Source organism: Varroa destructor, unplaced genomic scaffold (genome assembly GCF_002443255.2).
Source record: "Varroa destructor unplaced genomic scaffold, Vdes_3.0 BEIS01000003.1, whole genome shotgun sequence".
NCBI lineage: Eukaryota > Metazoa > Arthropoda > Arachnida > Mesostigmata > Varroidae > Varroa > Varroa destructor.
The window spans coordinates 32,677,047-32,690,040 of NW_019211456.1; the positions used below are offsets into that span (position 1 = coordinate 32,677,047).

A 12,994-nucleotide genomic window follows, 5' to 3' on the forward strand; every position below is an offset into this window, starting at 1 on the left:
AATTTATTCGTATCGGCAAGCCAAAACGGCCAATGCCGCCTTCTCTTGCGAGTCGGAGTCTGTTTGTTAGTCAGCAGATAACAAACAAATCGTCTCTTTGAAAATGCGAGCAGTGGTTGCCGTTTGGTCTATCGTTCGGTTTGTCTCGGCATATATCGTCTTCATTCATTTTAGGGCGTAAAGTTGAGGCCGCAGATTCGTGGAAAGCCACTGCCGCGGAAACGACAAGCTGAAGCTACGTTTGCGACTCCCTTGCGGCATCTTTTGCCGATATAGCTGTAACTGTATGATAGGGCGGCAGTGACAACGAATTTCACTGTTACTGTCTTTATGTTTCCCTTGTACTGCAGCAGCGTCAGCGAAGGCGCGAATGGATTTAAATAGGACGCGTGCATGTGTGGATCGAAATGCTGGACCTGCTAGCTAACCTTTACAGCCGCCGCTAGCTCAGTTCGGTTTTGCAGTGCGCATCTGGAGGCCTGCTGTGTTTGGACTACCTGTGTCGCTGTGATTCTATGCCTGCTAAGGTTTTTAGCGGATGTGGTTCTTCGAGAAGCTGTTGAGCCAGGCGAAGGCAGACTCTCGGTAAGGCGGACGTTTTGGGAATTATGAGCTCGGTTCGAGTTCACAAATAATGGCTGTGTTTCTATCCTATCTTAATATGGACCATTTGGCCTCCTCTTTTAGTCTTTAGATTCGGCAGCGGCTTACGAATACAATGTTGCACTTCTAAGAGGAGGAAAACCATGACGACGATTGAAGACTCATGAGGAATGGGCTTATGATCGGCTTCTTTGATGTCCGTTCGATAGCTGCTTCGTCGCGTCCATGTATCTGTTGACGTGCCAGCACTTGTCTCTGTATCATGTGCTATTTGACCCTGTTGCGCGGGCTCTGTTGGCTCTGCGAGGTCTGATGTTTGTAGTAACAGTAGTTGTAGTAGCAGCAGTAGTAGTAGTAGTAGTAGTAGTAGTAGTTGTGGTAGAGGATGTAAAAACCCAACGACTGGTCGACACGTGCAACAAAAGGGTGAACATAAACTGTACCTTAATAAAAGCAGAGGAGAGTGAAGACCCTCCGTCTCTCGCTAAAACCAATTTGTTAGCTCCTAGGAATAGCACATATGTGGAAGTTAGGATTAAGCTTCGTACGCAAGCTCTCAACTAAGCTAAATAACTCTCACGATGTATCCAATTAAGCAATAGAAGGCTAGTACATCTTAAGCTAGATTTAGAGGTCAATGCTTAGCTAAGGTATGATAAACTGAAATAGAACAGATTTTTATTTGCTTTTGTGCCTGTAAGAACAAATGGTCACTTACACTTAAATGGATGGTCACGCAATAAATTCAAGACAAACTGTGACCGTGTGTTATGGTACGGACGAAAACAATCGAGAGGTTTGCGTGAAAGATGCCCCATATGGCGAGGTACAGATCAGCTACAATTACAAACCCAGACTCGATTCTGAAAGCAATAATATTGTATCTATCCAAACTGGCTACACTGTATATGTGCATGTTGGCGTGGGTAACAATCTACATCCATCAAGTAGACCTGTCTGTTATCCTAAACGAATTAACTATTATAAAGTGGATAAACAACCACAGTGAAAAGTGTAAAAGTTATAAGAAAACTTTTACAAATTGTCAATCTATATTAAAATATTAAAATTCAATCATTTTAGTGAAAAAGAGCCGTACGTGGAAATGTTTTCTTCAATTTACTGAGGTTTTGCCGAGTACACTAGCTGCAGTTGCAGTTCTGTAGCTAGTGTACTCGGCTTTTTTTTAAATGTTTTATATTTAATAGCTAACGTACTCGTATGTCTTGATATAGTTCTATTTTGCTCCAAGGAAAAGACACTAAAACAACGCTTTGCTTTACCGTTTATTGGCCTCTATGAATCATCAGTTCCTCTCAAAAATGACCCAAATACCAGCGATGAGATCATGTGTAGGCTAAAAATAGCATAAATATCCTGTTGTAATTGGAGTTAAATATTTAAAAAAATGCGTCTGCATATTGTTGCATAAGAGTGTATGATTTACTTTCAATAAATATATCGCAGGTCCGTTTTCTTTATGTTCTAATGTGACAGCAGACATGAAAAATGTACCTTTGCGACAAATGCATAAAATTATTAGCTACCTTTTTCCGTCCGTTGACGAACTTTTGTCGGCCTCTGTTTCTCGTGAAATAAAATTATCAACATGCAAAAAAGACACCTTTGCCCAGGTTTACCGTATTATTCTTGTTCCTTCTCATTACGTCCTCTACGTACGTTTGATCGTATTCAAAACTTTTGTAGGTCGAAATTCTGCATATTACCGTCGGGATGGACAGTTACAATGCCTATATTTAAAACGCTGTGTGTCCTCTCTGCGGATCCTCTAGCTACGCCGAAATATGTTCTAATTGTTGAGCGCTTCGGTACGTTTCGCTGTACACAGTCGACTCCGTACCATCCACGTTCCGCTATCTTTTTTCGGTCGTCCGTAATATTGTATCGGTTTAGACGTTGGGTAAGCGAAACGGGATAGACGAAAAAGGAAAAACGGTGGGAAAGAGTCCAAAAGCTGAAGCAAAAATCAACAGCATCCGTAAACATTGTAAGTTCGGCTAGCTGGCTTATCGGGCACTTCTGACTAGGTAAAACATTCTCGATCCTAGCACGATATTCAAATTGTGCTCGTTCTATGAAATGTGCCCTTTGTGTGCTATCGTTTGTTCGCCCGTTATAGGATAGGATTTGGCCCGTTTGCATATGGGGTTATCGTCAATGGTGAAAGAAGAATCGTTGTAGGTTGATTTACATTGCACTTAAAGAAGTAAGATATACTTGCCTTCATACTTCAACTGATTTGGGTATGGCGAGTACGAAAATACTGAACTACACTTGGCTGTCACCCAGTTAGCCGTCGGTAGGATGCCTATTGCTTGGATTCTTTTTGCCACACCTATCACCGACTTATTTGAACAATGAGTGTGTCTCGATGTCTGGATATTATATAAAATCCGTCGTCACGGAGTGAGTAGTCGAAGCAGCGATTATCGAAAACCTAGACAAGCTCGCTAATAACTACGCAAGCGAAACATGTCGAGTTAATATGCGCAAGCAGGTTGGGACCGATGGATTGGTAGCAATAATTGACCGAAGAAAAGAACGTGTCAGCGGTCTACAAGCAGCACAGCAGTGTCGAATATTAGACTGGACAATGTGTTAGAACGCATCTCTGAACTCACCGACCGCCTCATTAGGTTCGTAGTCTAGAAGCTTACGTACTCCCTACTTTTGTCTTATACATAAATTGATTATGATTGAGGTTTTTTTGTTAACGTGTTACGTATCGTAACTGTACTAGTACTATCAGGTACTATAGTACTACTGACATCGCCGCTGATGATCAGTTTACACATCCTAACAGTGGCGGTCAACTGATCATCCGCCGTTATCATTCCCATCGTATAGCTTGCCATAGTCTGTTTAGCCACAAGGCAAGTCAGAAGACATAGCTCGCCCCTTTCATGCTATCATTCTTTAACACTATTTAGAGCGGAGAGCGGTTGGCGAGCTGGTCACGTAAACGCGTACGAAAGGCAGTGTAGGCGGAAAACAAAAAGTTAGTAAACAGGCCGACTAATACAGCGCCTGCTCATTACGTGCCTCTCGGTTCCCGTCGTGCCTTTCCGTGTTGATGCCCTCAGGGCTTGGTCTGCCTACCAAACCAGTCTGCCTGACTTACAGCGAAGTAACGCAGAGCTTCCGTACATTCTATCTGTCGTTGGACATTTTGTCCTATTCCAGGTGTCCCATTGCCACTGCACCTGGCCTGCTACGGTTATTGTTGCTTCCTACTGCTGCCAACAGCATAAAAGTTTCCTTTCTCTAGACACTATCTGTCGACAGAACAGCTGGGAGTTGACTGATGGTGGCGCTGCTGCTGCGGTAGCGGCGCTGCTGCTGCGGTGGCGGCTTTCGCTACTACGGTCGAAAATATTGCTTCATCCTGTTATTACCACTGTTAGCAGTGGCACGGCACAACACCACTGCCGCCGTCAATAGCCGTATCCATTTTGTAATAATCGGAGCATTGCTTAGTAGACACAACAAGCTTCGCGGCGTAAAAATAATATTGTACGCAACAACAGCGACAACGCAAGAGGAGTACTGCAGAAAACCAGAGCAGAGCGGGCTGGAGCCCACCGACGCAGTCGATGACTGCGGTGTCCATCAACCGACAAACAACAGTGGAACAATGCCGACGAAGTAGACGAGTGCAAAACCAGACGAAAAACAAAGAGACGAGCCTGACGTTCACTGCCGGCACGAATTGCAGATACGGCAGTATAGGCGGATGTTAACAGTAGCTCAGGGCGATAACCGGTGATGTACGAATTGGCCACCAATGGCCAGTGAAATATTATAATTAAAATTGCCCTTGGTTCTCATCGTGTCGATGTTGTTGTTCTTGTCGGCTGCTGTCGCTGTGGGTCGCTGCTGTTGATGTTACGCAGTGTAAACATGTCGAAATTTGACGTCTGCGGTGTATCATGTCTAGTGGTAATATACGGGTGCGTGGCGTATGCGGAGTACGCGCTAATCTACTGGATGATTCTACCGGTTCTAGCTGACAGGTGAGCAAGTCGAGGCGACTCATATGCGATGTAGTTGCTCGGTAGAGTTTAATTCTCTCAACAAATCGATAACCATATATTTGTATACAGGTACAGTGTGAACAAAGCTAGATCCTCAATCAACAAAAAACGTCTATCCTTTGCAATTCATAAGCGACAAACATTAAACGGACACCGATTGTTACACTCTTCTTGTGTTTGTATGATGTGAGCTTACAAATGACCAAGTCATTGGCTTGCAGGGGTACGAAATGTATTCTCTTGGATTCTCTGTTTCTTCTTTAATCCTACCTGATTTTTTCTCTCCCTTCCTCTCTCCGTTGAGGTGCCTCCTCGAAATGCGGTGAAAGGAGCACAGTCCCACTGAGGGTACTTAGAAGGTCAATGCAGTAAGCTGGTAACAATAGTTAGAACAGCACGGCACTATGCAACCCCAATAATCGGTTGGACCGAACGAACAGCTGCTACTTGTGCGTTGGTCATTTCAGAACTCTCTTTGACGCCTACAAGCATGGTCAAATCTCAGAGGTCATTCGACAGTTGGCACGATAAGTTAGGTAACAGCGAGGGGTGGCCAAGGTGTAGCTCTCAATGAAGGGTGGACCATTTGTCCATATAAAGGGTCCAACTCACTAAACAATTCCAGCTATTATAAAGCATTTCAACCATTAAATGTAACTTCTTGCCCCCGTGCAAAAAATACCTACGAACATTTTTCCGTCGGGTATATATACTTTGGTAACTGTGTAACCTTTGTCTTGTTGCCCATAAACTCAAGTGGCCATCGTGAATGTGAACTTGATAGCCGTTATTTGCGGCGGATATATTATTGATTCAACTGAAAACATCTTAAATCAACAGGAATTTTGTCATAATAGGAAGTCGAGGAAATTTTTCAACTTAATATTTTCTTGTTTCTGCCTATCTTATTATGGGGTTACGACAGCGTATGAGGTTGCATTCCCTATTGGTTCTTGTCGGTGAAATGATGAAACTTCGTTCTGAATCATACAACACGATCGTTAGTAAAAAAAAAAAACGAGGGACAAAGATGTGAACGTCATGAGATAGTCGTCAGCTAAATCTGTAATTCTATTCCATCGCTACGAGTCTGCAATAGTCATTCACCTCACAACCGTCTACTATAAATGTGGCTAAAGCGTTCTCACTCACTAGCATAGCAAAAGAATTGTGACAGTTCCATAGCATCTGTGACGTTTTGGAGGTTTTTCAGTTTCTGTTTTGCCGTCCGAAAGCTGTCTGTATAAAATAATTTATCTATTGTATAAAATATATATATGGGCTTTAGCCGTTTCTCAAAACAGACTGAAAACAGACGGCTTAGTGGAAGTGCAACCATTGTTGTTTCGGTTGTAGCTAGCCGTTTAGAAGATGAGACCGCTTTTTACCAGGAAAAAAACATTTTCACCAACTGTTTGTTTGTGCGCTTTCTTACTGATCTCGGGTATGATGCAACTGACCCTAATTGTTTCTATAATTTTAACTACAAGGAAAATTATACAGCTTCAGAATAAAAATTAAGGAAGCCGTCGACTGTACTAGCGGAGCGACGCGTCCAATCCATCTGGTTAGGCTAGAAACGATATACTCGAAAAACCGCTGTTATTATGTTTTTTACGATTAAAACTTGTTTTTACGAGTTCAAAAGTTGATGCTGGCAGTATATTGCAGTGTAACGTTTTGTTCAGGTGTAATCTTAGGGCGATTCTTGGCTCAATTCCGTTAAAACATCTTTTAACACAATTCTCAAACGGAACTAATGCACGGCTTTTAGTTTCGATACGTTTATCTTTAGTACTCTTATGCTCAATTTCAGTATTCTTGTGCCTGTTGATTCACTCTTATATTACTTGAGCCTATCCGCATTTTGCATTTAGCAATTAATTTATGTATCTATCAGTATTTGTAAGTTGAAAGTTGCAACTGTCTGTCAAGTTTAACGAGCACGCGATTTGCTGTACGCCTGTGATCACAAAGTGCTTTAAAATTTCGTAAGGGTAGTGTTGGGTGTAAGGGTAAGGTAATATTAGTTGGGTAACTCAAGTTTTGACAAACAGCACATAAAGGCTGCTGATGTAAATTACCTTCTACTGATATTTTTCAAGCAGGAATCGCTGTCGAGAGGAAGTAGCGCTCTAAATGCAAATGTCGATCTCGTCAGGTGTGTCATACCTGGGTATGACCCCTTTGCTACATTAGAAGGAATAAGCCCGGGTCAGTTAAATTCACTCGATCATCCGTCAAACATCAAAATGCGGTTCTATTACGATAATGAAAATTATACAACTATATTTTGCAATACAGTGTAAAGCATACGCTGATTCGTTTCTTGAATGAAGCAGCAGGTAAAATTCTTAACGATTCTCTATCCGTAAGGTTTAGCAACGCTTTCCATTTGTCCAAGCTACTTGTTTTTCTCGTTACAAACGTACTGTATAGCGTTACGTCACGTAACGTATTTAGATTTCAGTCAACAGTTTTGCGGGCAGATTTTTCGGGTTGATTTCTTTGTCCTTTAAAGTAACAGCAGTCATGTTTTTATTTATTGTATGATACCATTGCTCAAGCCAATCAGTCGTTCTCACGGCCGCCGTAGACGAACTAGCTAAGCAGATGTTATTAGTCATAAAAGTATAATATTCTATTCTAACGATGCAGTTGGTATTATGCTCAGTTCTGGAATTGTGCATGAGATTGCTCACTGTGTTAAAGTTTGACCGTAGCACTTGGGCGTATATAGTCGCTGGTAGTCGTCGTCGTCATCATAGCTGACGACTGAGCAGGAATATGAATGAAAAGAAACGGATCAGTTCGAACAACATAACTAGTGTTTTTGAATTGATTGAGATAGGTCCAACACAACAATAAGCATTGCTCACTCCTTTGGGTATCTCCGTGAGCCCGCATCAAGGTAGTTTAGCACGTAGTTTTTGCCTGTTAACTGCTAACTTTGAAATGTTCTTCATATTCCATGTGCTACGGTTTTCGCGCTACGATTTAAATTAGGACTATTGTGTTTTGTCAACCGGTTCTCAGCATTTGCAGGCTGACAAAATAACCTATGTCTATAAAAACGATAAGCTAAACGATAAGCTAATCATATTTAGGTTACATAATGTCCTTCATATTTAGTTATAGCTCGATCCTGCTCTATGAAGTGCAGAAATGCAAAATTGATTTAGTTTGCTTGCTGCCACCCTGTGTTATCGAAGATCAATAGGTCTCCATCAGGCTTTTGTGCTGGCCTCACGCAGGCATACGCTAAAAAGAAAAACGACTTAATATTTATGAAATAAGCCAAAAGGTTCAGGTTAGAAAATAGACAGACAAGTTATAATGGTAAGAAATGAATGCTTTGTTTATCATGCCGATTATTAATGGCAAAAATCCTGGAATACCCTGGACACCGAGTAAATATAAAAACAAGACCAGAAAACTAAAGGTGCCGTGTGCTATGCTTTTGAATCCAACCGGTTATTGTAATTATTGCGAATTATTGTTGTATGTAATGGGACGTACTCTTATACGCAATTTTTAACAACAGCGAAACAAAAAAAAAGTTCGGTGTTATGTATCTTTGATGTAAACAGGTTTTCAAAGCCAGCAGACAACACCAGTGGGTATTGAAGATAAATATCAAAATATAGAAATAAATATCAACACTAAGAATTTATTTAAATATACACAGAAGCCACAGTTTATCATATTGACGCATTTACCTTACGCAGCTCACAGAAATGAAATTTATTTGCATAAAATTAAATCGAATATGTATTGTATTAAGATCTTTATGCAAATGGCCATGCTTCCCGTAATGTTGTATACAAAACGTCATTCGGACGACAGAATCGGCATTCCGTTGCAGAGCTAAAATGATACACACACTTATAAATTTTTTTACAAAAATCTGGCATCATTGCCTACTTTTGTTGTCGGATACTTCCTTTTAGCTCCTTCAACGTTGAAGGTTATAAATTTTGCTTGTCAAATACCTCATCACAGGATAAAGTCAGTTCAGGATTCGCGTTCATGAATTCGCAGGAACGGGGCGAGCATGATGTGGGTGCCCCGCAGAGAATTGCACGTTCACCAAATTTGTTCTGCAATAACCATGGGGTTTCGAATGCGCAATGGCAGGTAGCACCGTCTTGTTGGAACCACATATTATCCAAGTCGTCCAGTTTCAACCGTAGAAGGCTTTCGATCAGCGAGAAATTGATGTGTTCGGATTCCCTAACATGTCCTCAGCTACTTCCTCCATACGGACTCTTCCTGAGCGTCTAAGACGTAAGTCAGCAGCTACAGATCCAGGAACTTAAAACCCTTCCACACGAAAGCGGAAAAATGTTTTAGAAGGTGCAGAATGCCTACTGTAAAGTGCCGGGTATCGTTCTAAATGTTGGGCCTCGGATTGTAAAAAAAACTCGATAAACTCAATGCTTCTGTTCAAGTCTATGATAAAACCGCATCTTCTGGAGGTTCTTGTAAACAGCAGTTTACCTCGATCGACGATTTGGTTGTAACGCAAACGTTTGATAAACATTGATACGTCGGGAATGGATGACCCCATATAATGTTTAAAATGAACACCGGTATTTTCATTCGTATATTAAAGCTCGACTAATTTCTTTATATTTTTCCTTGCAGTTTATGGGGCGCAGTGCATTTCGTACTATTCAACACATTCTTAATCCTGGCGCTGTGGGCTCACGGCCGCGCCAGTTTTGGAGATCCAGGGGTTGTGCCGCTACCAAAAACCGATATCGACTTTTCAACTGTACTACAAAACCGATATTGTGTGAGTTATTAAATGTATGGCCGATAAAACACGTGTTGGGTTAAAGCGGTACTGGGTATAGCAAAATATAAAAAGGCAAATTTGTTCCTACTTGCCCGCTTCTATTCATTAGAAAAGAAACAATGGCTTACAAATGCAAAGCAATGATGACAACATTGAAAATTATGTTGCGTACCATGTATAATTTTAATTAACGATAATAACTAAACGATTTGCTTCAATCGTAAAGTACTCCATATCCCTGCTAGATGTAGTTATGTACCATATGAATTGCATTTTTGGCGTTAAAATCCATGTTTTACCAGAAGGAACATCTGGTAACCACACCTTCGCCACTTTAGCTAGCTTAGTAGTTCATACATTTCCAACAAGGTGTTTTTTTTGCAACAATCATGTTAACCCACACCACATTTTTAGGTATTTTTAATATCTTGATATAGATCAAGTTTATCAACAACGAAATAGTTGGGATCAGTGATTGTTGTTAAGGTCTTGCGCAGTAAGTCTTCAGCGTCTTACGGACACGATTCAGTAAGCATCAAATTCAATAACTTCAGATATCAAGCGAGCAATCTTCGAATTGTAACTATTTCATTCTAGTTAGCACAATAGACAAGCGTACGTAATTATCAGAATCCGAGCAATCGTCTAAAAACTATTACGGTACAAGCAAATATAGTAAATAAACAATATTGTACGATACATATCTAGTATACAGCATCCTTTCCATAATAATGGTAAAACTTACAGAACGGTGATTGGACAATTTGTATCCGCTGCGAGACGTTTCGACCTCCCCACGCGTACCACTGCCGAATATGCGACCGATGCATACGAGGAGTGGATCATCACTGTCCTTGGTACGTAAAAACCACCTGCATTTTTGCCGTATACAGGATAACGCGGGATGAAAATCACGGGGGAAATAAATGGTATGCCGCGTGTTTAGTGACTCTGGAACATTACCGGTGCTACTGTTACAAAAAAAAAAAAACGTTTCTGACTATAATGGTTGATCGGAATCGCACACTAGTGAAAAAAAGAAGGTTTAAACCAGTTTATAGATTATTATTATATTAAACGAGTATCGAATTCGCCGGCTAACACGTTGAAAGTCAGTTCCTGTTGTACTATACTAGATTATCTAACAATTAACAGTTTTTAGTTGACAAGAATTGGCTTCTGTGTTGATCGCAAGGAATGCATGTTTTCTTTGCAAGCTTGTAACTACCGATGACGCTAGAGGTTATATAAAAACAATGTATGTAAACACGTATCGGTATAGTATGCCGAGGATATCTATTAACTATCTAGCTCTTTGAGCACGACATTTTTTCTTATTTGTTAGACATACACATAGACATAAATATCTTTCAATTTTTTTTTATCTCGAAAGAACCATGTTGATACTTTTAACTTTGGGACGACCTAGCACATTTCGGATTTAGAGTTAAGTCCTGCTCTTTTGTGAAACTGTTGCAGGATCAATAACTGCGTGGGCGAGTTGAATCGGAAGTACTTCCTGCAGTTCCTGGTATACACGGTAATCACTTGCCTGTACGGAACAATAGTAATAGGCATCTCTTGGTACTTCGAGTCACCAAAAGCTGACAGTTCATCCCTTTCTGAGTATCGTCAGAGTCGGCTAATGCACACGGTAAATTAGTTACGAATTTATTCAGTTGCCATTTCATTTATCGTCCTGGTATCTAGCAGCCACATGATGAATAATTTCATAATAAGTAAAGTTCAGCTAGGTTGTCGACCTCTTACCAAGGTAAGAAATGCATTAGGTGTATCCATGAGCAAATGTGTAGGTGCACAACATTTCGTCATTCTTAATCGAAAGCTTGCTAAAAATTTTCATTTTTGATCTTATTATTGTTCCTTGTGCATTGCTCGTCCGTTTAGGTGATCTTTCTCGTGGAGTGTTTGCTTTTTGGCTTGTTCGTCGTTGCCATTTTCTGCGGTCAGCTGGGCGGCGTCATGCACGGCCCACAGGAAGGCAAGCTTCCCGCTTATGTTGGTGACCATTCCGTACACCAGCAAAACAACAGAAGGAGCAAATCCTGCCGTGGTAGCATGCGAGACCTCTGCGGCAGAGGTACAAATCCTATTAACCATTAACAAATTACCTCTCATAGCTGTTCCATTTTCCCTGAAGTCGTCTCTGTGGAACTCAAATTTTCAAAAAATCTTATTCAAATTACCTTCGTAAATTTTTCCGAATGCTATATCCTTTTTTATCTTGATGAAGTAAGCCAAACTGTGATGCTACCGAACCTCTCTATTGACCTTTCAAAAATCAAGTTCCTATAGTGGATAACGTGGTGTCTTCCCTAACCGTGAATGACATGCCATTCATTGAATTATAATGCGTGAGAGATACCTGATGTTTTGAGAATCTGTTCTGACAGCAATCGGATTTTCTTCCGCGTTATCTTATTGCACATCACCGGATAGTGCGTGACCTGATCTGCGGTTGGATCCAATTAAATCGTTGTAGTACTGTCTTGAGTTTAGCCGGTTCGGAATTTTCTTAACAGCATGGGGTGCGTGCTTTGTGCTTTATATGCAACAGGATCCACAGCGTCAGTTTAAAACAAACCGCCACAGAGAGTGATAAATGTGGCATCAGACAGTAACAGAGGCTGATTGGATGACATTCATGTTGAGCGCATTTTTCTTTCGATTATTGCAGGACCGCTTTGGACGTGGGCTATCCCGTGTACAGCACCGCCACGTTCATCCTGCTCATCATACGAAGTCTGACCTACGGCCCCTGACCGATATGCAGGTGCAATTGCCTTACCACCATTACAATGGCAGCCGTAGGGAACGGCGGTTGACCACCGTGACGGTCATTTACACCCGCCAGGAACAACGTCACTCCACTTATGGCACATTTAGATTACCTTGAGTACGTATTTGAAATACATGAATGTTCATAGTCGTGGTAAAGTTCTCGTGTCTTCAGTATAAGGGAGGGCTAGCCGTATATGAAGAGGTGGAATCAAAACTAAGTTTTTTTTGCCTGCTCAAGTAACGAAACCTATTTTGTTTCGAAAAGGTAACCCAAACATAGGCATGGCTGCTACCTTTTGGCATGATGACACGGAAGGATTTAGAATGTACATTCTAAGTAAGCAAAGCAGAAAAGCGTTGACACGAAAATGTGTTGGAGTTATCTTCGGACGAGCGACAATTTTCTTGTGGCAATAAACCTTAGAATCATCAGCATGGCCCCAAGAGAAGCGAGCTAAATGATCGATCCTCGGTTTCGCGTCGTCGTCATCGGTGCGTTCGAACACGGAAATAAATTTTCTGGAAAATCTGAAGCTAAAAAGTGGAATAACAAAGCAAGTGAGCGTTTTCGTCGTGTTACTTGCCCCTCTGTACATGAAGCTGAAGTGCGCTTTTGTAGACAAAAAAAAATGACACCACTGAATCGTAGGAGCGAGTGCTCAATGTATGGCAATCTTAACAGGTAAACATGAATGTATTTATCTCTCTGTCATGTGAGACCATATCGTCCAAT

At 41.2% G+C, this 12,994-nt stretch overlaps 1 protein-coding gene across 3 annotated transcripts; it reads left to right on the forward strand.

Annotated features, from left to right (window-relative positions):
* Positions 1-418: 418 nt before the first annotated feature.
* Positions 419-12,975, forward strand: LOC111246706 (palmitoyltransferase ZDHHC3-like). 3 transcript variants are annotated; one of them, XM_022796749.2, is made up of 8 exons: positions 2,618-3,260; positions 3,808-4,637; positions 9,306-9,456; positions 10,207-10,316; positions 10,939-11,113; positions 11,368-11,560; positions 12,158-12,376; positions 12,527-12,975. In XM_022796749.2, exons 2-7 carry the CDS (start codon positions 4,507-4,509, stop codon positions 12,226-12,228), a joined length of 831 nt encoding a protein of 276 aa, XP_022652484.1. In that variant the 5' UTR covers positions 2,618-3,260; positions 3,808-4,506; the 3' UTR covers positions 12,229-12,376; positions 12,527-12,975. The 3 variants fall into 3 exon arrangements, with proteins under 3 accessions (XP_086841631.1, XP_022652484.1, XP_022652485.1); XM_086985505.1 differs by lacking the exons at positions 2,618-3,260; positions 3,808-4,637 and adding an exon at positions 419-585; XM_022796750.2 differs by lacking the exon at positions 2,618-3,260 and having other exon boundaries at positions 3,276-4,637.
* Positions 12,976-12,994: the final 19 nt, after the last annotated feature.